Below are 21,917 nucleotides of genomic sequence, written 5' to 3'. Positions count from 1 at the left end.
AAGTTTAGCATAATTGACATTGTTTTATACTGTACTGTATTTACTGTATTAAAATGTTCTATGTGTTTGAACACTGTTAGTAGGGTCCTACATTATGTTATTCAATGTTTTGTGTGTAAAATGTGTGCTGTATAACCTGTCAGTGTAAAAAGGTACACCGTTTACGTGAAAAGAGCATTGTCATAGGCGAATGTGGTGAAGTTGTGAACGCATCCCCCTCTTATTCCATTATTTCTCATGGGGAAAAATTCCCCAGTATACGTCATTTTGGTATCCATCGCCCTTTTCAAGAACACAACCCCAATGTGTACAGGAGACCCCCTGTATTCATCATTCTGTGTTATACATGCATACTTATATGTAATATGCAGTGAACTACAGCATAATAGATGTGGTACATGCTTGTTCAGATTGTTTTTAATGATGGAAAGATTTTAATTTCTGACATGGCTGAATTGTGCAGCTGGAGTGTGCTAGGCACTCCTCTCTATGTAGAGTGCGTTATATTCGACCTGTGAGGATCTGTTCCTCACCACCACAGTAGAGCTCTTCCAGGAGTTCTAGGAGACACTCTCTCTTCCACTCTCTTGCCCAGATCTCTAGGAGGCTTTCCGAGGGGTGAAGGTAACTTTTACATTGAAAATTCTCCCTCTTAAATCTCATTTTTCCTAATAAAACATTCCCCTTTTAATTTCATTCCACATTCTTCATTCATTGTATCATGGTCTGAAGCTTGTGAGACATTCTTCTATTGCTGACTCCAAAAAGAACGATTTCCTCCATCCTTCAACGTTTTTGAGCTCTCTCACCCTCTGCTTTCCATGATCTAACTTGCTTTGTCATTTTACATCAAAAGTAAAATTTTCACAAGCACTTAAGTGACTTAGGAGCCTATGTCCCATTTTGAAAAGTGATTTATGAGTCTATGTCCTGTTGAAAGTCACTAGAATGCCAAAACCTCCTGTGGCTTCACTTTCCCTTCTTAATAGTACCTCTTCTAACAATATGATTCTTTTCTTTCTCCTCTTTTTGTATATTGAATTTATTAGAGACCATCAATTGTTGACTTCTTTTGTTTTTCAGTTGATTGCAATGTATTATTTTGTTACTGTGTCCCTCAGTTACCCTTACTCATTGCTTTGAATCGAAGGCGCCATTTAAACAAATAAAAAGTAGTCTAATATAATATTGTACTCTAATGGATTCCTTTCAGTCTCTTTTCTTGGCAATCCTATCATTCCTATCCTGAGACTGAGTAATGAAGTCATGGGAGTTGTTACCCAAAAGGGTTGTTGTCTTCCTTACTTACTCTCATGCATAATATCTAAGTAGTATAAAAGTAAATTGTGCGCTTCTATGAGAAAGTAATCTGTAATGTGCAACTGGTTACTTTTCAGATCCAGAAGTTAGTAACTTGTCTTGTTATTGAAAGTAACTGTGAAACAAGCTTGCTCTGACTAGATTTCACATAGTTAATTTAAAAACGTGCCACAGCAAATGTTTGGTGTTTTCCTATCCGGCGTCCTTCTGTGCCACAGCTAATATTTCCAAATTGTATTTATGCGTTCAGTGTGTAACGGAATGTTCCCCTTTTCCTACAATTTCTTTATTGTCATTAGTGGTTTTATTTGTTTGTTTTGTTAGGTTTTCCTTTCTTTGAAGTAAAAGTAAAATAATTTATCTGAAATTCTGCTTTATTTAAGCCTTGTAAATCCATTTAGTTTCTTCTTCTATCGGTTTCCCTTTTATTGTCCTTCTTCATTTGTTCTTTTGTTGTGAAAGTATCTAATAAACATAAATATTAGAAAGAAAATAAGAGGTTAATAAAACATTTTATTGCTATATGACTTGATTGTTTGAGGATAAGGGGCTATTTCTTTTCTATTATTCATTTTATTTCTTACGATCAAGACAGTTTTCATTCATTTTGATCGGTAGTGAGTCCCCAGAAAGTGATGAGAAATTATCAGCGAAGATTTTCAGTCAGATGCAGGCACTCTTTTTGTTTCCCTGATAACATTCATGTATTTGACCTTCATTAGGGAAGGACATTTATCACCAGCACCATCTAGCCGTCTGTTAGTATACTTGTCCTCTGTTGTACATGTTCTTGTAAACTGAAGTATTATGGATCACTTTAGGCTTATAACCCAAGTAAACAGTTATGAAGGATGTTGATGATAACTCAAGAACTCATCTGCAACAGAGTGTTGCAGTTTGTAATATGGTTAAAGTAAGGACCACAAATCACTCTTAATAGTGTTTCACGGTCATTATCTCAATGACGCTGGCCTCTTCAGGTCTGCACCACAGGGCAAATCTCTGTACAGTGTGTGCATGCACAAGTGGACCTGCTTTAGCACTGATGCTTTTACTAAGATAGGCTTTGCATCATTGGAGACCCATCTATTAGGATAGACCAGTGGTTCTCAACCTATTTACCACTGTGGGCCAGATATGCAGCTCTCTGTGTGTTATGTTGGCCATATTCACACAATATATTATACTACCTCTATGGCCCTGAGGATATCACATGGGTCGCAGCTGTGTGCTGATTGGGCCGCAAGCGGCCTGCAGGCCATGGGTTGAGAAACACTGGGATAGACATTTGTGCAGAGGGGATGGGCCTTGGGTGAAGATTTTTAATTATGGGGGTTAGGGTTTTGTGTGAAAATGTCAGCTTGTGGACTGGCTTCTTTTGTTTGAAGAAAAGTTATCGGTTTGTGATTGCTGTCTGTCTTTGTTGGATTTAATTTTAACTATATGTGGGTGCCAAGAGCCTGGGAAAAGCATTCGTTTGTTTTGTATGTTGAAATAACACTGCGTAAATAAATAAGATTTTACATATGTGATGATAGTTTAGTCACCTGCATTTTGTTACATTGCTGTTCAAAGTGTGTTGATTTATCAACTGTATGTTTGTGGGGCACAGCATATCTAATAGCAAATCTCTCATTTTAAAAACTAATTCCAATCTTCAGGACGGATGGCTACTGTTTCACCATGGTAGAAGAAGATGAATCTGGAGGACGTACAATTGCTTCAGGATGCCTAGGCTTAGAAGGCTCAGACTTCCAATGCCGGGTAAGAAAAGAGTTATGATCAAGGTTTGGTCTGGCTATTGTGATAGTTTTCATTCAGCTGTAGTGTAGTCAGGATAAATGCATACAAATGCATAAATTTGAATTTTGGTCATGTGGGAGATGTGCCCTCTGCACTGAATGCTGAGGAAATGGCATCTACTCCCCAAAACTCTTGCTACTTCTTCAAGCACACCGTGTTGCTAGTTAACTAATATTAGCCCCTGCTTTCCTGGTGAAACTACCACTCGGGTAATTATATTCTGATTCTCTAAATTCCCCCTGCAGCTTGAATTAGGTAAGACATTCTTTACTTCCTTTCCTAAACTGCTGTGTGCTGCGTAGTAGTGTGCCGTAAAAAAGTTGCTGTTTTCACACTAGAAGTTGTTACATATCACTGATGTGTAACGTGAGTCCTGTATGTGTAGACAGTCATTCAGCCAGTAAATTTGGGGATCCACCTCTATGAAGGCAGTATAGTTCCAGGGAGAGAAATGTGTTTCCATTTCATGTACTGCAATCAACGTCTCACCCTACACAGCAATTCTCTTTTGTGCTTGCATGTTTAACACAGAGAAATCACTCGGGGTTAAATCCCCAGCTGTTCTGTGCAAAGCTCAGCATGACGGTGGAGGGAGGACAGCAGGTGGAATGAAGATGACTCTGAGTTCATCTACACTGCAAAATAAAACAACAAAAGACCACAACCAGGGCAGCGATTCTCAGAGCCTGGGTCAACTGACTTGGGCTCTTGCTACAGGGTGTTGAATAAGGGTACAGGGTAAGAATAGCAGTGTAGACACTCCTGCTCGGGCTGGAGTCCAGGCATTGATACTCTACCCCTTGCTGGATTTCAGAGCCCAGGCTTCAGCCCAAGCAGGAACATCTACGTTGCTATTTTTAGTCCTGTAGTGTGAGCCCAAGTCAGTTGACCCGGGCTCTGAGACTGGCTGACGCGTTTGTTTGTTTGCAGTATAGATGTACCCTAAGTAATCTTTCTGCTCCCACACCCAAATCTGGGCCTGTCCAGGGGCCAAACCAGCTATTGGTTCAAGTTAGAGCAGGCTAAGGGTTGCTCTTATTTTCACCTGCTTGTAATAAACTCACAGGAGCCATTATTCCAGTAAATATCTCCAAAGTATAGTGCACTGTGTTCTGTCCCCTCCTGCTCCCTCTTCATACCCTTCACAAATCTATTTCGCTGGGGGGAATAGATGACGAAGTTGATTACATTGGCTTTAAGCCATCTGAGTATTCCCCTACATGAAGGGAATCATGCGCTAAAGCCAAGATTTTCAGAAATAGGAGTCTAAAATGAGGCTTCTGAGTGCTTACTAAATAAGTAGCCAGATTTTCCAAAATGCTGATCATCCTAAAGTCTCTCTTGAATTCAGGCCTGACGTTAGGCATCTGTTTCTGGAAATCTTGGCCTGGGGCAAAATTCTGTCTGCTTTGCTCTGGAAGGTGGGACAGAGGATCAGGCCCTCAGTCTCATTGTACATAAACGTGAAAACTGTCTGCCCCAAAATTCAAATGGAATGCTTGAATAATGTAACACTAACGCACACGTTCTCTCACAGCTCTCCTGTATGCTGTTACGGCCAAATACATCTTTGTATAATTGTAATGACTTCAGTGGAATTTCACAAGGGATGAATTTGTTCTTTAATGTTTAAATGGCTTTATTAGGGTGGCCCAAATCCTTATTGCAGTCATATTTGAAATCCTTCACTGGTTGTGATGCTGTTTACCATGTCAGGTCTGTCTCCTTCTCCAGCGACCAAACAACAGTGTCTGTTGAAAAGAACAAAGTTGCTCACACAGTTCTCTGTGAATTTCTCTGTTGCAGGATACACCCATAATACATCACAGAAGAACTATTGCATGCTGCACAGACGAAGATTTCTGTAATGAAAACCTTCACCCTACGCTGCCACCACTGAAAAATAGAGGTAAGAGGAGGAAGAAAATCTAGCCTTAAATCAGTAGATGCATGTATTTTTCCTAGAAAAGAAAAGAGAATTAGATGAGCTGCATGGAAAAACATTTTTTTTTTGTATCCTGCAGCTGTTCTGGTAATATACGGAAACAGTATCTACTTGGTTGTTGCTGGTATTTACCTCTATTTGTATTCCCATCATGCCTACAGGCATCAGTCAAGGATCAGAGACCCATTGCACGAGGTGCTGTGTGTAGTAAAATAACAGTGCCTGCTCCAAAGAGCTCACAGTCTAGGTTAGGCTGGGGCAGGGATTATCTCTTACTTTGTTTGTACAGTGCTTAGCACGGGGTGGGGGGTGCGGTTGTCTTATTGAGGCCTCTAGGTGCTCAGGCCATACAAATATAAAATAACAATAATGAGTGCCCTTTGTCGTTGCAAAATATTGTCGTTTGTAGCTACGTAACAGTTTCAGAACGACACTTGGGACCAGATCCTCAGCTGCTATAAATCAGCGTAGTTCCATTGAAGCCAGTGGAACTAATGACGATTTATAGCCGCTGATAATCTGGCCCTCAGAGAATAAGGTCTAGGCGTTACCACGAACTCTGTGTTTCAGAGGTATAGAACAAACAATAGAGTAACACTCTGCACAAATGCATTTCCAGGTTTGGTTGGAAGTTATACAATATTTTTATTTTTAAAATACAGCAGTTCCTGGGTAAGTACGACATGTATAGACATTGGCATAGCTGCTGTGCAGGACTTGTGTGGTCAGCATTAAATTTGGTCCTAGGAGACAGAGTTTCCAATTTTTTTGGTGTTGCCCGTTTAAAGCTGAGAACAAAATTTGGACCGTAGCGTTGAACAGTAAATCTCAGTCTAAACACATAGATACTTACTTAATTACTTACCCACACCCCCCCCCACACACATGCATATAGAAAGGACTATTCCTGCAGTCCTTACTTATATAAGGGCTTACTTAATTGAGATTCTGCACAGCAGGGCTACAGGATTGGGCCCATAGAATGCAATATGTAAAATAATTCAGCATTGACTGGTGAGCCATGAGATCACTGAAACCTCATAAAATTCTGACTCCCAACATAAGAGCTCTGTGTAATTTTGTTGGTCTTTATTAAGAGAAAAAAAGTTACTTGGACAGAGAGAAAATCCCCCAAGTAAGTACATGTGTATGTTTGTATAGTATATGAATAATATAATTTGATTTTGGAAAATCAAGTCCATGATTTTTCCCCCACACGCTGGTTGAATTAAACCCTGCAGATTCAAAATGGGGCAACCTTGATCTAACTTGTCTCTTTCCTTGGTTTTATATTACATTTGCCATTCCAGCCTAAACTGGATGGAAATGTAAAAATCAGGTAGTTAGCATAGTCAGATATCTATCTACTGTTTATGCAAAAACTCGAGCTCTTTTGCTAATGCCAAATTTTCTTCTTTTTTTTTTTGGCGGGGGCAGAGGACACTGAAGTACTAAGGTGACAGATAGCTAAGATGAATAAACACCAAAGAGCAGAGAGAATATTTTTGAATACATTATTAGATGAATAGCTTTTGAGCTGCTTGAATACGGCAAAACTAGTTGTTTAATTTGCTATTTGAGAAACAAATGGCAGTATGTTCATTTAACGTAATTCCTCCAACACTAGTAGCTAGATAGCAAATTGGCGCTGTAATTTTAGAGCCTGCTTCAGATAATGTGGCTCTATGGTCTGTAGCTGTGAAACAGCACCAAAGTCAGCCCCTTTTTGAAAGCTGTATGGTCAGCTGTGATCCTTGGTGCCAGAAGCCAGGGTAGTTTGCCACTGCTCTATCACAATCTGAACACTCACCAAAAGGGCAGCAATTTAGACTGTGAATTCTCCCACTAGCCATATCCAAGTACCTGCAGCTAATATATAATGGTTGACGAGTTCTGTGTTAATAGCCATTCTTCCTGTCTTGGATTGTTTTTAAATGTGGTGCAGTGACTCTCAGAATTATCAGGATTTAACATAAACAGTGATGTTAAAATAAATAACTAAAATTAAAAATGGACTTGTTGAAACAAAAACTCCACTGGAGTTGATGCAAAAATGTATGTTGTTTGGTATTTTAAAACATACAAAAAGGTTAGCTCCTGATCAGGAACTTTTGACCAAGGTCATATCTCAAGGGAAACCGGGGTCTGGGGAGGTCCTTCAGCCGTAGGTCAAAGGTTGCTAGCTAGAAATTAACCCATGCACAGAATTATCATCTACAGATGCGTGCAATTTGTGTTCTGAAAGTGTTTCTCCATACCTAGCATTTCCTGGAAGGGACTCACTCTTTAACCATGAACAGAATGAAGCAGTAGATATATGAAAATATCAGACAGAAGAATTAAAATCAAGCCAGAGAACTATCTTTGTGTCAAGCAGGAAGGAAAAACACAACAGCAGCTAAATACATTTCTGGACAGTGTTCTGGTGCATCCTGCAGTACTAGTAAAATAAAAATACCCTGGAGATAACATGGAATCCCCTTGCTAGTCATGCAGCCGCCTTATTAAGGAAATGAGAATAGTAATCATGTCTGAAAGGACACCTCTCTTTTAAACAATAAAAATATTACTGGAAATCCCAATGAAAGTGCAGACTGAAAGCAGATGAGAACAAATATGTCTTTACTGATTTAAAGCCTTTATAAGCAGAAGTGGTGGTGCCACCATGTCTGGCTCCCTGCCTGTAGAGCTAGTGATGAATGGGCACGGGAATGATTGGAGGAATGATGATGGGGTCTGATGTGTGTACACAAGTCTCCAAGTCTCAGATTTCACTGCAGTTTTTACCCAGATAATATGAATACTGTGAACTGGAAGAAACTGGGGAAGCAGGAGAATCTTCTGTGCATTTGATATGCTGACTCCACCCAAAACCCATTTTGCTGAGTTTTAAATACACGTTTCAGCAGAGTGCCGTACATGACAAAGTGAGATGGGGCTGGAGGGAAGCACTAGAACTGTCTGAAAGGCTCTTGAGTCTTACTGAAGATATTTTCTAGAGAAACTGTTTCTTAACTTGTTTCTTCTGTTATCATCTCTCCCTCCCAGTACTGAAGACAACCATGACACCCATGTGTGGTGTCTAGAAATAACATCACTGTGTATTTTCTTATAAAGTATACTCCTTGCATGCTGGGCAGTGAACAATGGCTAAAACTCCCCTTCAGCCAGAGTATATAGAAGAGCTTCAGTAATGTATTGCTTGTTTATTACATATCCCTCACATAATAACTCACTGCAGTCTTCTAAAAAAATAATAAAATCCTGCTTACTTTCATAACCTCACAGCTTGGTTTGGCTGCAGTTGATAACTTACAAAACATTAAGAAGCACTGGGTCTAAGTCCAGTTCCCATATCACAAAAATTAGTGCAAATTGGCACCCTTTTCAATCGCAGCTGAGAGGCCAGGGATACAATAAGTTTGAAGACTGAACCACCTGCCTCTCTGCCATCCCCAGGAAATAGCCTCACCAGGTTTGCACTGAGGCAGACGGAGAAGTTTGCATGGCTGCTTTGTATGCAGCACCTGTTCTGTGGACAAAGGGAGGACTTCAGTGTCCAGGGGAAGTCAGTCTGGCACTTTTCACCAGCCTAAATTGTATCATAGAAATATAGGGCTGGAAGGGACCTTGTGAGATGCCTCCTGTGCTCAGGCAGGACCAAGTAACCTTAGATCATCCTTGACAGGTGTTTGTCCAACCTGTTCTTAAAAACCTTCAGTGAGGGGGATTCCACATCCTGCCTTGGAATGCAGTTTCAGAGCTTCGCTACCCTTATAGTTAGAAATGTTTTCCTAATATCTAACCTAAATCTCCCTTGCTGCAGATTAAGCTCATCACTTCTTGTCCTACTTTCAGTGGACACAGAGAACAATGATCACCATCCTCTTTTTAAGAGCCCTTAACGTATTTGAAGACTGTTATCAGGTCTCTCCTTAGTCTTCTTTTTTTCAAGATTAAATATGCCCAGTTTTTTTAATCTTTACTCCTAGGTCAGGTTTTCTAAACCTTTTATCATTCTTGTTGCTCTCCTCTGGCCTCTTTGCAATTTGTCCGCATCTTTCCTTAAGTGTGGCACCCAGAACTGGACACAGTACTCCAGCTGCGGCCTCCCCAGTGCCGAGTAGAGCGGGACAGTTACCTCCCACGTCTTATATACACCCCAAAATGACATTAGGCTTTTTCACAACTGCATCACATTATTGACTCGTATTTAATTTCTGATCCACAGTAACCCCAGATCCTTTTTAGCAATACTACCACATAGCCAGTTATTCCCCATTTTGCAGTTGTGCATTAGATCTTTCCTTTCTAAGTGAAGTACTTTGCACTTGTCTTTATTGGTTTTTTTTTTTTCTTCTTCTTTGTTTTGAATTCTAATTGTGCCCTCCAAAGTGCTTGCATCCCATCCCAGCTTCGTGTCATCCACAAATGTTATAAGTGTACTCCCCACTTCATTATCCAATTCATTAATGAAAATATTGAATAGTATCAGACCCAGGATTGACCCCTGTGGGACATCGATAGATATGTCTTCCCAGTTTGACAGAGCGCCATTGATGATTATTCTCTGACATTTAAAAATAAAGAATTCTGAGCATTTTTTCTTTACATTTTGATGAACATACGTTGACTGGTTTCCAAAACCCCCAAATGAACAAACAAGCTAAATCCCTCCAGAGTAATTTGAAAACATGTCTGAATTCTGGGCAGGTAACTCACTCATTCTCCAGCATTATTGCCTTGCATAACATGTTGGTAAACATAAAGGACTCCAGAAAGATGTTTTGCCTTCCTTTAGTCTTGGGGCCAATTTCATGCCTACTGTGTGCCTGGTGCATCTTTAATAAAGCCGTGTGTAATATTGTTTTAGAAACAACCTTCTGATCTAAGATAATAACTTTCATCACTGTAACTAGTTCAGCCTCCCTCAATTTTGTAGGCTAAAATGCAGAACTTGTCTTTCACACCTAGATTCCCTTTTATCTTTAAGTGCTTTCTGGGATTTTTTTTCTTCCCCCACAAATGCCTTTGATCACAGAAAAAATGTAAATCAGAATTTTCAAGTGTGGCTTTCTAAAGTTGGGCCCCTTATAAAGGGCCTTATTTTAAGAGTTGCAGAGCACTTGCAGCTCCTTTTAACTTCTGTAAAAGTTGAGGATGCTCAGCACTTTTATGCAAGTGCCTAAATAGGGATTTTAGGTGCCCGACTTTGGGTACCCCAGTTTGGAAATGTTGGCCACAGTGTATAGAAATCTAGCCACTCTTCTTTGCAGAATCATCTTCAGTGTTCTTTATTCCATTTTATTTGTATACAGTTTTATACACACTCATAATCCATTTATAATATTAAAGAAGAGGGAGTTTAATTGTGAGCTCATTACAGTTTCTGATGGGTGTAACTCCATTGACCTGAATAGAGTCACTTCTTGGTTTACTCTGGTGTAAGCAAGATCAGAACTGAGCCCTGTATGTGTGGCCCTCAACACTCGTTGTGCTAAAGAAGCACAAAAACGGCCAGCCCAGTTTTTATTGTAACATGTTCTATGAAACCAGAAACCCCTTGCTGCAAACGTATTTCCGTATTCTCCAGAGTATGAAGAATTCTCCCCCTATAGTCTGCATACTGTGTTTAGCCTCTCCTGGGCTAATAGGCAGTGACATCTTAAACTGTTACAAACCACACATTTTAGAGGGAAATGACTGGCAGACATAGACTGCTAATAAACCATGAAATAGAATCTTGGCCCCCTAAACTGTCACCTCTTTCACAGAGAGAACTGGACTCCCCCGTGGGTTCTCAGTTTCAGCTCCCGGCACACTTAGAGTGACAGTCCAGGTAGAAATCTGCTGCTCCGATGAGAATGATGCGTTCTAGTTTTTTCCTGATAGGCCCTGTGTCAGTGTCTCCTTTCAAAGGCGATGGCCATGGCTTGAATGTTTACATTGTTAATGCTCCAGGAGCAGGTAATGTCAGGTTAAAACATGACCAATGTGCTCACAAGGCAGATAATGGTAGGTAATCTCTGTTCATGATGGGAAGGGGAGGGAAGGAAATAGTTGGAAGCAAAGATGAGAGAGGGAACTGGATCTTTAAAATAAAAGTGCATGACAGTAAGCCAAGATTCCCCTAGGATCCTCCTTGTCTCATTACCCTAGTAAATCTGAAACATAATAGTGTTATTCCAGGATGAGTCAATAAGGATAGAATTCTCACAGTTTACTGTGTGTTCAACATTTGTGTGGAAGTTGCAAGACAATCAGATGGTGAGGGCTTCAGAAAACCTCATCTTTATCTGCATAAGAGTGAACACCAGGCTGGGGGTGGGGAGTGTGCTAATGTATCACAATTTTGAGACTCTGTAGTTTTAAAAGAAGTTGGTGCAGGATTTCTTCAGTTTTCAGCATGAGAATATGCATGACGGTCCAACACGTGTGTTTGGAATGAGGATACAAATGTGGAGATGACAGCTAAATTTTAGAAAAGAAAATGGGTATAGCGTGCAAGGATTAATCCAAACTTTTCAGTTATTTTTATATAATCACAATTCTTACATGTTGCTTGGTAATGTGCAATGACACATTTTTCCACAAGTGCAAGAATAAAAAACAAATAATTTTTGCTGCTAGAGTGCTGTGTGAGAGAGAGAGAGATCCTTAAATTGATGTAAATATAACTCTAAGGACTTTAGCTCTATGCCCTAGCAGGGATTAGACATCCCTTGTATGTCTTCTCTGCTAGGATAGATACAGTTGGGTATATTAATTGCTTTTGTTAAGACTCTCATAGTTTTCTGAAATTAATAAAAGTTAATTAAAATAAAGAGGCACCAAACTAGTCTGTGTCCTAGCTGACAAGAGATGTAAGATACAGGACTATAAATCCCAGGTTTGAGGCGGTGGGGGTTAGTGGATTGGTCATGAAGGGCTAAATACTCCCTTGCAAACTCAGTCAAAAGCGCCAGTGTCACCAGTGAGAGCTTTGTCTGAGTAAAGGCTGCAGGATCAGTCAGGCCCTCGATTGCTGTTCCATGTGCTACGTTTGCCCTGTTCGATGAGGGCTAAAGAAGGAGCACGTAAAATGGCTCTGAAATCAAGTGATACATTACACAATGTTTCAGTAGAAAAGAAAGGGAACAATTCTGTTGCTTAATATATTTATAAATTCTTGTATGTCTTTTTACATGTGAAACTAAATCCAGGAAGGCAGAATGTATTTTACACTCAACCTAACGTGAAAGACATTTCAGGTGTGAGAGAGTAGTGTTGACTTCTAAGACAAAAATACAGCCATTGTACAAAGTTTTTTTTTATCTTTGAACCAGATTTTGTTGAAGGAAACATTCACCATAAGGCCTTGCTGATCTCAGTGACCGTTTGCAGTATACTCCTGGTACTTATCATCATATTCTGTTACTTCAGGTAAGTCGGAAGTATTTAAACTTTGTCTGCTTCACATTTCTTCCCAACATCACTTTTTCCCCCATGGCTTATGAACTGTAAAATTAAAAAATTAACAGGAGGGAATTGGGGAACAATTAAAAAAACTTTGTTTTTATTATAGGGAAAAATTGAATGTTTTGCTAATGTTAAAATCACAAAGGCATCAATATAATGCCCTATAATATAGTTGGTCTTTTATATAGCATCCTTCATAGAAAGTATGTCCTAAAAAGCTTTCCAGTGGGAAATAACACAAAGTAGTATACAGTGAAAATGAAAGAAAACAATGGTGTAAAGACACTGTATAGTAAATAAAGTAAAGCTCATAAGCCTATTAACACAGTGCACACAAGGTTGCACACAAATTCACAAACTATACCCAAAGAAGGAGATCGATTCAGAAAACATAGGCAAATTCATAAAAATGCCTTTCTTTGGTCATAAAAGACCCACAACATTCATAACAAAAAGGTGAGGTATTTGCTGCATCTCTGTTTTTAGGACTATTCTCTGAATTAGGGGTTTAAAGTTGGTACTTGGCTATGCAAAATTATGCTGGATTCCCCAGCAGGATGATAGTCAGCCCCTTTCATAGACCCAAAGCGTTCTAATGTTGCAAATAGATCAGAAAAATAGTCGTTGATGAGTCTAGCACGTACTGAGTAATTGCTGGGAACTTATGCATGACTAAATATTAAATGTGAGTAGTGTTTTCTACATAGCATCCGTTCCTCATTGTACTGTCAACTAATTTAATTTTCACTAAAATCGTAGGCATAAAAGGCAAGAAACCAGACCTCGTTACAGCATTGGACTTGAACAGGATGAGACTTACATTCCTCCAGGGGAATCCCTGAAAGACTTGATTGAACAGTCTCAGAGCTCAGGAAGTGGGTCTGGGCTCCCTCTGCTGGTAAGAAAGGAATGTAATTTAGATTCACACATAACTCTATAAGACAAAGACACCAGCATAAAAATTCAAGGGGATTTAATAGGAATTATGTTAGTATGTGAAGGAAGAATTAGGTTCTCAGTGTCTGCAGAAATGACAAGGATATCAGTTGGAGAATAAATACTTAAGAATCAGAGCTCTTTATTTCATGTACCGGGATCTGAATCTGATCTCAGGTACACCAATGTAAATCCAGATTAACCCCATAGACTTCAGTGGGATTTATCTGGATTTACACCAGTGTAAATGAGATCAGAATCCGGCCTATGATCTTGGAGGTGGTGCTTTTTATAAACACACAGTTACATTTCAAACACTGTTACATCATTTTTAGAGACAGGATGGTTAAATGGAATCCTTTTACACCTTGGCTTCACTTAGCATTAAAAAGCTAAAAGTAGAATCACTGTATTTTGCGCTACAACAGTGTCGTAGGTTGAAGGTATGTCAGTTGAATGGAGTATAACATTTATAAGTTGTCTCAAATGTAACTGTGACTGAGACCCAAGAACCTATGTACTAAAGAAGGCTCAGTTTCAGCTAGAAGGTTTATATTTCAGAGTAAAGCTCATGGCTTTTCCATTCATCTGTGTTTTAGTTTTCTGATAACCTGACAACCTTGGACCTCCTGCACATCATGGCATTGCAGAAGACTCAAGATACTTATTTTAAATACTACCTTTTAAAACTATTTATTTATTTTCCTTTTCCTTGTCATTTTCCAAATGCATAGCTGAGAAGTTATACATCTGTCCTGTACCTAGTAGCTGCAAAGTCCTGTTTAAAATCATATTCATTAAAATACGTTAGCTAAATATGTTTTGAGAAACAGCCAGTTTTCCAAATGTCAACTTGGCCATTGAGGGACAGATAAGCAGAAGAATGAGCTTTGCAATTGATTCCAAAAGTGGTGAAGTCCGTAGTTATTCTTACTAGATATGGGCGTGAGCACCAATGTGTAGATCCAGCCCTGTCTGCCTCTCTCACAAACCTCCCCGTATTGACCAGCAGTTTCGATGTTCCAGTGAAACATAGATATCAAGGGAGATCATGGCCATTGCATGAGAGGGGCAATCTCTCAGGTAGCCAAGGGCATTTCCATGGAGGGAGTAGGAAAACAGGACAGAGACTGTAAATTGGATTCTGTATTCATTGGGGATCCAGTGCAGAGAGCAGAGTACTGGGGTAAATGTGTTCACAGCAACCCAGATTGTTAAGCAGATGGGCTGCTGCATTTTGAATCGGGGAACAGAATATTACCGTATACTCCATAGCCTTAACACAGCCTTAATGTAGATTTTTGCACTTAGTTTCCTAAGGCTTTTAATGACAGAAATAAAAGGAGAAAAGGAAAGAACCAGTAAAGCTGGTTGGCGCAATATGGTTTTTCCAAATGTATTTTTACCTACCTCCCTAAGTATTTTTTTTTTAAACTGGGCATAGGCAGGGTGGGTGAACCACAGCTCCATCAAACTGTCCAGGTCCTATGATCCCACTGGCAGTATGAGCCCCACTCTCTTCAGCAGACTGCAGGATCTGCTGCTGAGAGAGCACAGAATTCAGCTGCTGGGGCTCTGTTCACCCTGCCTGTAGCCCTACCTGTACTAAAGTAAAGGAGACATTTGTACTCTTTTCTGTCCCAACTGTGTTCTGCCATACCTGGTGGCTTTGTAGTCACTAGACCGAGTCTTAATTTCTTTTATAAATCAGGAAATATTCCTCCCTTCCTCCTGCCCCTTTGCCTAACTAAAAAGTCATAAACAGATTTTCCTCAAACCGTGATTTTCTAAGAAAATTATAAGACCGTGAAAACAGGTTCATGATGGAAGCTGCATTGCAGCCTTAAAGCTTTTGCTATGGTGAATATAATAATATAAGTTTGCTGTGTTTGTCAGGTAGTTACCACAACAATACGCAACTTAGAAGTGCATGGATTGATACTTATTGTCCAAGAGGGGATGCCATGCCTGTAACAAATATGTACAATAATGTGTGGAGAAAACCACTACCCTTCATTTTAAAAGTGTTTATTTCCAGCTTCTTTATTATTTATTTCCAATATAAAACATTTAAAGTTGTTTCAGAGAAAGCAAACCATACTTTTTTTTAGAACTTGTAAAATGCCAGCTTATGATAAACAATATTGTCTTTCTTTTGTAGCTCGCTTATTATATTGGATACAAGGTTAAAACAAAGCGAAACCTTAACCAGGATAGTGTCGTTACTCTGACATTCAACCTTGTTCATTTTCTCTCTCAAATGTATTTGTATTATTCATAATTATATGGTGGCTCTTAGTCATGCCCATATATTTAAGGTAGTGTAAATGTTGAGTATAAACCACTGTGGGCTGTTGGGTCGTTTTTTTAGGTGATTGTATCTCTAGCATAAAAGTTTGCTGCAGGTTGAATGTTGCCATTCAACTTCTAAGCCCTGCTGAAGCATTTTAAAAACTTGTAAATAACGGTTCCTACACTGCAAGCTGGGTTGCACAGGCAAATCTCTGCATCCAGGCTCCATTTACCTCAGTGGGCCTCCAAGCAGCTGCAAAACCAAGGCCAAAAGCACAGAACCAAGCCATTTTCAAGGTATAAGAAGGTAGTGTGCAGTTTGCCACATTAGACATAGGACATTCGATTCAACTTGCTCGTACATTTTTTATAATTACATTTATAAATACGTGTTGGGTTTTGATTGAATACATCACAGCTCTGGTCACAAACATTCGTGTGACCAAAACTTTGTATGAATTTTACAGACAGCAAGTTTTGTGCCTTTAGCCGAGATATTTCCATTCAAGAAGCAAAACCCCTTTTGTGACAAAACAAAATTCTATTCAAGCAACAGTGGAAGTAGTTTGTAAATGTTTAGCTCATCCTGTCAGAGAAAAGAAGCAAAATGCCCTATTTCCTTAGCTGACCGATGTCAATGTTTGTGTAGAAAAATACAAATATTGAAAAATTAATGGATTGTTCGCTGTGAACAGTTTACAATCAATCCATAACACAAAAATGTTTGTAAAATCTGTTTGTCAAACAATTTAGAATAACAAACATATTTTTAAACATCACAAGCCATTTATGAACAGTAAAAGAACTAAATGCATGAAATAAAATAAATTGAACACAATAAATAGTTTGACCAGCTCTAGCAGGAAGAAACCAATTAAGGTCTTCCATGTAGTATTCTGCCTTTTGAAAACTCATAACATAAATGTGATTTTCATTTTCTTAATATAATTTAATAAGGAACTTTTCATCATTAAATATTGTAATTGCATGTGCTTTATGATGCCATTACATATATTTACACAAATTAAGTTATTTGATGTAATTCCATTATTTTTCAGGATGCATTCTTTAAAGCAGGCAAATCGGAAAGCAACCATGCTAACATTACATTACAAAATGTTAAAGAAAAATTCCAGTGTAATAGAACTGTTCAATCATTACTTCAAAGTATAAAGGAGAATAAATCAGTTTAAAAACAACTTAAGCTCAATTTCTGTTCTTGGCTTGCACTGGCATAAGTCAAAATAACTGCACTGAAGCCACCATCTGATGGTGTGATAATACATACTAAGGCTGTAAAAATTCAGCTTCCATTTGTATGCAAATCAGAGAAGGAACTTGCAGAGTTTTTGTTACATAGGTTCGGTTATTTTTTCCATTTTAGGCAATTTAAAAATAGTTTAAACATAATAGTTTAACATAAACAAAAACAGACCTTACCTGAAGTTTTAGAATGCCCCTGTTTTCACATGCATTCAGACTGGAGCTGAACAGTTTCAGTCCTGTTCTGCGTTATCAAATGGGCCACCTGCTGGGACCATAAGGAATATGACCGCTTCCACTGAATTCCGGTCAGTTTCAGAGAAAACGAAAGAGTAACAAATGTTTTTGAAATCCAGTTTTGAATATTTATTTTTAGCAGCCTTGTTCATCAGAATGTTTTGGGAGGACATTGAATTAATGTAACTCATTAAGCGTTCAGATAACACTGCTATTTGAATGCATTGAATTTCATGAGAGTTTTATGTGGGTGAAGGCAAAATCTAGACTTAAATATTTAAATATCTAGAAAATTATAACTAATGACCAAGGTCTAATTAATGCCTGATATAGGAAGATGCAACTGCATTGGACTCAATTAAAATTTTTTGTTTTAAAATATTTTTTAAAATATCCTACAAAAACAAGAACATTTCAGGTCAGGATTGAACAGGTAATACTGAGGCACAAGCGGTTGCTATTTCAATATTCTATTGTACTATCTTGTGACTGGGAAATAGAGGTTGATTAGCTCCTCAGCTATGAACATCCATGCATTTGTAGGTTGGATCACAACTTTTACTCTGTGAATTGTTAGGAATATATAGCCTCCAGACATGTCTCATTCCCGAGAGGGTAAGTTAGTCTGTATTTGCCCAAGGTAGATTTTTTAGTCATAACAGGTTTAGTTGTTTAGTGTATGAGCGGTCAGTCTTCCTTAACTCTGTGTCTGATCTGTCATCCCCATCAGAGATTACTCTGCAATGCTGTTGGCTGCACTAAACTTCTGGTATATGTCAACTGGTGCTTTGAATCTAGCTTTTATTCAGAGCGAAGCTACTTGACGAAACCGATGTCAGTGACAAACACAGATTTTAAGCTGTGCTCCTAAAATTAATGTTTAGGGGAAAATACCTATTTATGAATAATAATGATACATGTGTAGCCACCCAGGCCTCCTAACTCCTGCACTTTATAACTAAAAACTTGTGGCTGACATTTTCACAAATAGGAGGCCAGAATTAGGCTCCCAAATCCATAGATGGGCTCATAAATAAAAATGGGGGTAGGATTTTTGAAAGAGACTTAGTAAACTTCACTAGGTGTTGGGGGATGAACTCCTTCAGGCACTTATGAAAATCCCAGCCTTGATGCTTAAAGGTGCTGAGCATCTATTGTCTCCTGTTAAAGTCAATGAGAGCTGCTGGGCACACAGCATTTTGGAAAATCAAGGTGGTTCCTAGAGCTGGTTGGGAATTTTCTGTCCCTGTTTTTTCAAAAGTAAATGTGGTTTCCTTTGGGAAATGTTGATTTTGCTGAAATTTTTCAATTTTCCTGAGGGTTAGACTCCCTGGTTGGACTGTATCTTCCATGATGCACCGGGGTCTCCCCTCTGGCCTACTCATCATGGGAGCCCCCTGTTGCATCGTGGAAGAGGGAGCTCGCCTGGGGAGCCAGGCCCCTAGAGGAAAACAGGAGCACGAGGCACAATGGCATCTCAGATAGCTACAGAATAATGTTGGACCGAAATATTTCGTTTCAGTTTGGGAATATCAAAATGCTGCATTTCAATGTTTCCAATTTGATTTTTTCCAGAACATTTCATTTAGCATCAACGTTTCCTGGGATGCTAATTTGGTTTTTTTGGTCAGCTCTGTTGGTTATTTAGGTGCCTAAATATGGATTTAGGATCCTGACTTTAAGCTCCTACGTTTGAAACTGTCAGGTATATCTGTGCCTATGCTGATCCACTGGCATAAAGTCATGTGTGCTCCTAGGAGTGGCCAGACTACAAGAGTGTCTGCGCTAGTACTCCATTCTCTGGGAAGCAGCGGGAGATTCCATCTCCCCCAAGTCTGTGCGAGGCCCGTGCATTCCAGCTTTGTGCAAGGGTTCCTATGTTTTAGCATGAGAGGACATAGACGAAGAGAGATGAAACACCTACGTTGTGGGGTATATTTAAACTGCATTTCTTGGGATTTAACAGGTCCAAAGGACTATAGCAAAGCAGATTCAGATGGTGAAACAGATAGGTAAAGGTCGCTATGGAGAAGTTTGGATGGGAAAGTGGCGTGGAGAAAAGGTAGCTGTAAAAGTGTTCTTCACCACTGAGGAGGCCAGCTGGTTCAGAGAGACAGAAATCTATCAGACTGTCCTGATGAGGCATGAAAACATTTTGGGTAAGTGAGTGAAATAAAAGATAGAGATGATACCGTTTTAAGTTTCTTAGTTATTCTTACTAATAACTTCGTATTTGCTGATGTCCTTTTCTTCATGCATTTTGTTACTTGCCATGCTTTGCAGTTAACCACAAAACGCTTCTCTCCATGGGGCCGATGTCAAAAAGCAAATCATTTTAAGGGTCTCCCTGCAGATAGAGAGTAACTGAATTTGGGAGGCTGTAATCCCCAACAACCATACACCGGTTTTTTTAGAAAGCAAACTCCAGGCCACTGAATTGACATTTAAAAAATGACACCACATAGAACTGAAAAATAAGAGACACCGAAGGCATTCTGAGGGTATTTGTTTAAAACTCAGTTATGCACTTTGTACAGATCTCTCTGTAGGGGGTGATGTGGGGCCACACTATGCTAGGAAGAGCCGTCAGGAGGTATGTCTCTCTTGTGGCTGCTGGGTGTTTGTGTGATCCTTCCGCAGACAATTATGTTCCTAGAGCGACCAAGAACTGAACAGACCTTGCTTAGCTGAGCTGCTTTTGTACCTGTCCTTTGCACAGAGCGGGGTGGGTTTTTTTGTGACATTCCCTCCCCCTTGATCACAATTTAACCCTTAATCTGGGGATTAGACAGAAAGCATTGATAAACTTTAGCATGAGCTGTTCTTAATATAGCCATATAACCACTCAGAGTAATTGTTGCATACTTTTTTCATGCAGTATAATCCACATTTTTAGTATGTGCTGATGCAGGCACGGTTCATATCCTTAATAACTGAATACAATATAGAACACACAAGTAGCTGAAAGAACATTTAGAGTCGTGTGTGGTGTTCAAAAGCCCCGAAAAATATTAATCTGAAAATATTTTCCCCCCATAGGGTTCATTGCTGCGGACATTAAAGGTACAGGGTCTTGGACCCAACTGTATCTTATCACAGACTACCATGAGAATGGCTCCCTGTATGATTATCTGAAATCCACTACCTTAGATTCAAAAGCCATGCTAAAACTGGCCTATTCCTCTGTTAGTGGTTTGTGCCACTTGCACACTGAGATCTTCAGTACTCAAGGCAAACCAGCTATTGCCCACCGTGATCTGAAAAGTAAGAACATTCTAGTGAAAAAGAATGGAACCTGCTGTATAGCAGACCTGGGCTTGGCAGTTAAATTTATTAGGTGAGTAAAATTAGGTGCATTTCTTTGTGTGTGAATTCTTTCCTGACGCCAGGCTTGTTAATGTCAGCAATAAAATGGGTGTTTTTTATTGAAAGGGAGCAGAGAGATACCATGATTCTTTTTGTATCATTGTTTGTGGTGTGTAATATATATGATACACCCTTATACTATACTAGGGGCAGGTATATTATATATTGCATGTTTATAAATAGCTGTTTTGTATTTAAATAGTAGTTCTAGTAGTAGTTGCACACAAATGCAATTTTCAGTAAGTTGTACTTACTAGACAACTGATCAATATTACTGCATGCTGAAATGAGAGATCAGAGACCCGGGTTGGGGTTAAAGTTGTGATCATATGTGTGACCCAACATCTGAATAACTGACTGACAGCACATACAGAATAAATGAAATAATCTGCACATGTAACTAAGAGTCATTGCTGTATGAGAGCTGTTTGGTTGGTTTTAAAAGAGTTTGTCTTCTTAGTACCATTCCCTAGCGGGAATGAATGTTAGCAAATCTGTGATTTTTCTTTTTTTTAATTCCATACAAGATTTTAAATTGAAATAATTTAGAGTACAGATAAAGGCAGCCTTCTGTTCTCCTCCACTAGGAGAAAAAGGAATCATGATGTTGCTAAGTGCCTAGAAAACAATAACTTGGAATTGTATCAGTGTAAATGTTTACCAGTGTGTAAATTTCAAGGAAGACAATTTATCCTTTGCCAGTATGTGTTGCATAGCCTAAATGCAAAGGATATAAATCAGGAAGAATTAGAGCCAACCATTTGTTGCTCTAAAACAAGACACAGTAATGCCATCCTTTTATCGTGATACAACCAAAATTCACTTCATATGCTTAACTCTTTCTACTGCTGAGTCTTTTACTTGTGCAACTCATAGGAAATGTGTTCAGGAATGTTCTCCAGTGAGAGAGGCATTTTGCTCAGTTTCTTTACAATTCTTAAATTTCATAAAACAATCCAGATCCCTGGATTTATGTCATATTTTCTTCAGGAAGTAAAGAAGTATCCCAACATGCATATATGCATTAATGACCGTGTAAGTGACCAATGACACATCTCATAGAGGATCTGCTGGTTTGTTATTTTCAGAATCGTGGGTGGAATTGAATTGGGGAGGGGGGGAAGTCATACAATCAGATTTTATCATTCTTAGTGGATATAAACCAGTTAGGTGTCAAGGGGCAAAGGGGAGGCAACTGACCTTTTTAAATAATCCACAATTTATGCCATATCTAGAATTGAGAGCATAAGCTTTCGTGGGCTACAACCCACTTCTTCGGATGCATCCGAAGAAGTGG

General features: G+C 39.1%; 1 protein-coding gene and 1 long non-coding RNA gene across 7 annotated transcripts in view; one reads left to right on the top strand and one right to left on the bottom strand.

Moving 5' to 3' along the window:
* BMPR1B (bone morphogenetic protein receptor type 1B) overlaps positions 1 to 21,917 on the top strand; it is a 388,242-nt gene that overhangs the window by 363,932 nt on the left and 2,393 nt on the right. For all 4 annotated transcript variants that reach the window (XM_026660518.1, XM_026660517.1, XM_029913667.1 and 1 more), the window contains 6 exons: positions 2,982 to 3,084; positions 4,930 to 5,032; positions 12,394 to 12,490; positions 13,286 to 13,424; positions 19,221 to 19,413; positions 20,294 to 20,591. In XM_026660518.1, the coding sequence (XP_026516303.1) occupies positions 2,982 to 3,084; positions 4,930 to 5,032; positions 12,394 to 12,490; positions 13,286 to 13,424; positions 19,221 to 19,413; positions 20,294 to 20,591 (933 nt within the window). The remainder of the gene's footprint in view (positions 1 to 2,981; positions 3,085 to 4,929; positions 5,033 to 12,393; positions 12,491 to 13,285; positions 13,425 to 19,220; positions 19,414 to 20,293; positions 20,592 to 21,917) is intronic.
* Positions 12,064 to 21,917, bottom strand: part of LOC112104988 — a 13,172-nt gene continuing 3,318 nt past the window's right edge. Inside the window, exons 3-5 of one of the 3 annotated variants that reach the window (XR_003899939.1) lie at positions 17,195 to 17,282; positions 13,347 to 13,418; positions 12,064 to 12,565 (exon numbers count right to left, since the gene is read on the bottom strand). This is a non-coding gene — a long non-coding RNA (uncharacterized LOC112104988). Of the gene's footprint in view, positions 12,566 to 13,346; positions 13,422 to 17,194; positions 17,283 to 21,917 lie in introns of all 3 variants that reach the window. The other 2 variants (XR_003899937.1, XR_003899938.1) reach the window with 2 other exon arrangements.

Source organism: Terrapene carolina, unplaced genomic scaffold (genome assembly GCF_002925995.2).
Source record: "Terrapene carolina triunguis isolate 2854851 unplaced genomic scaffold, T_m_triunguis-2.0 Scaffold789, whole genome shotgun sequence".
In the NCBI taxonomy this organism is placed as follows: Eukaryota; Metazoa; Chordata; order Testudines; family Emydidae; genus Terrapene; species Terrapene triunguis.
Note: the sequence above shows the minus strand (reverse complement) of the source record. Positions and strands in the feature narration are given on the sequence as shown.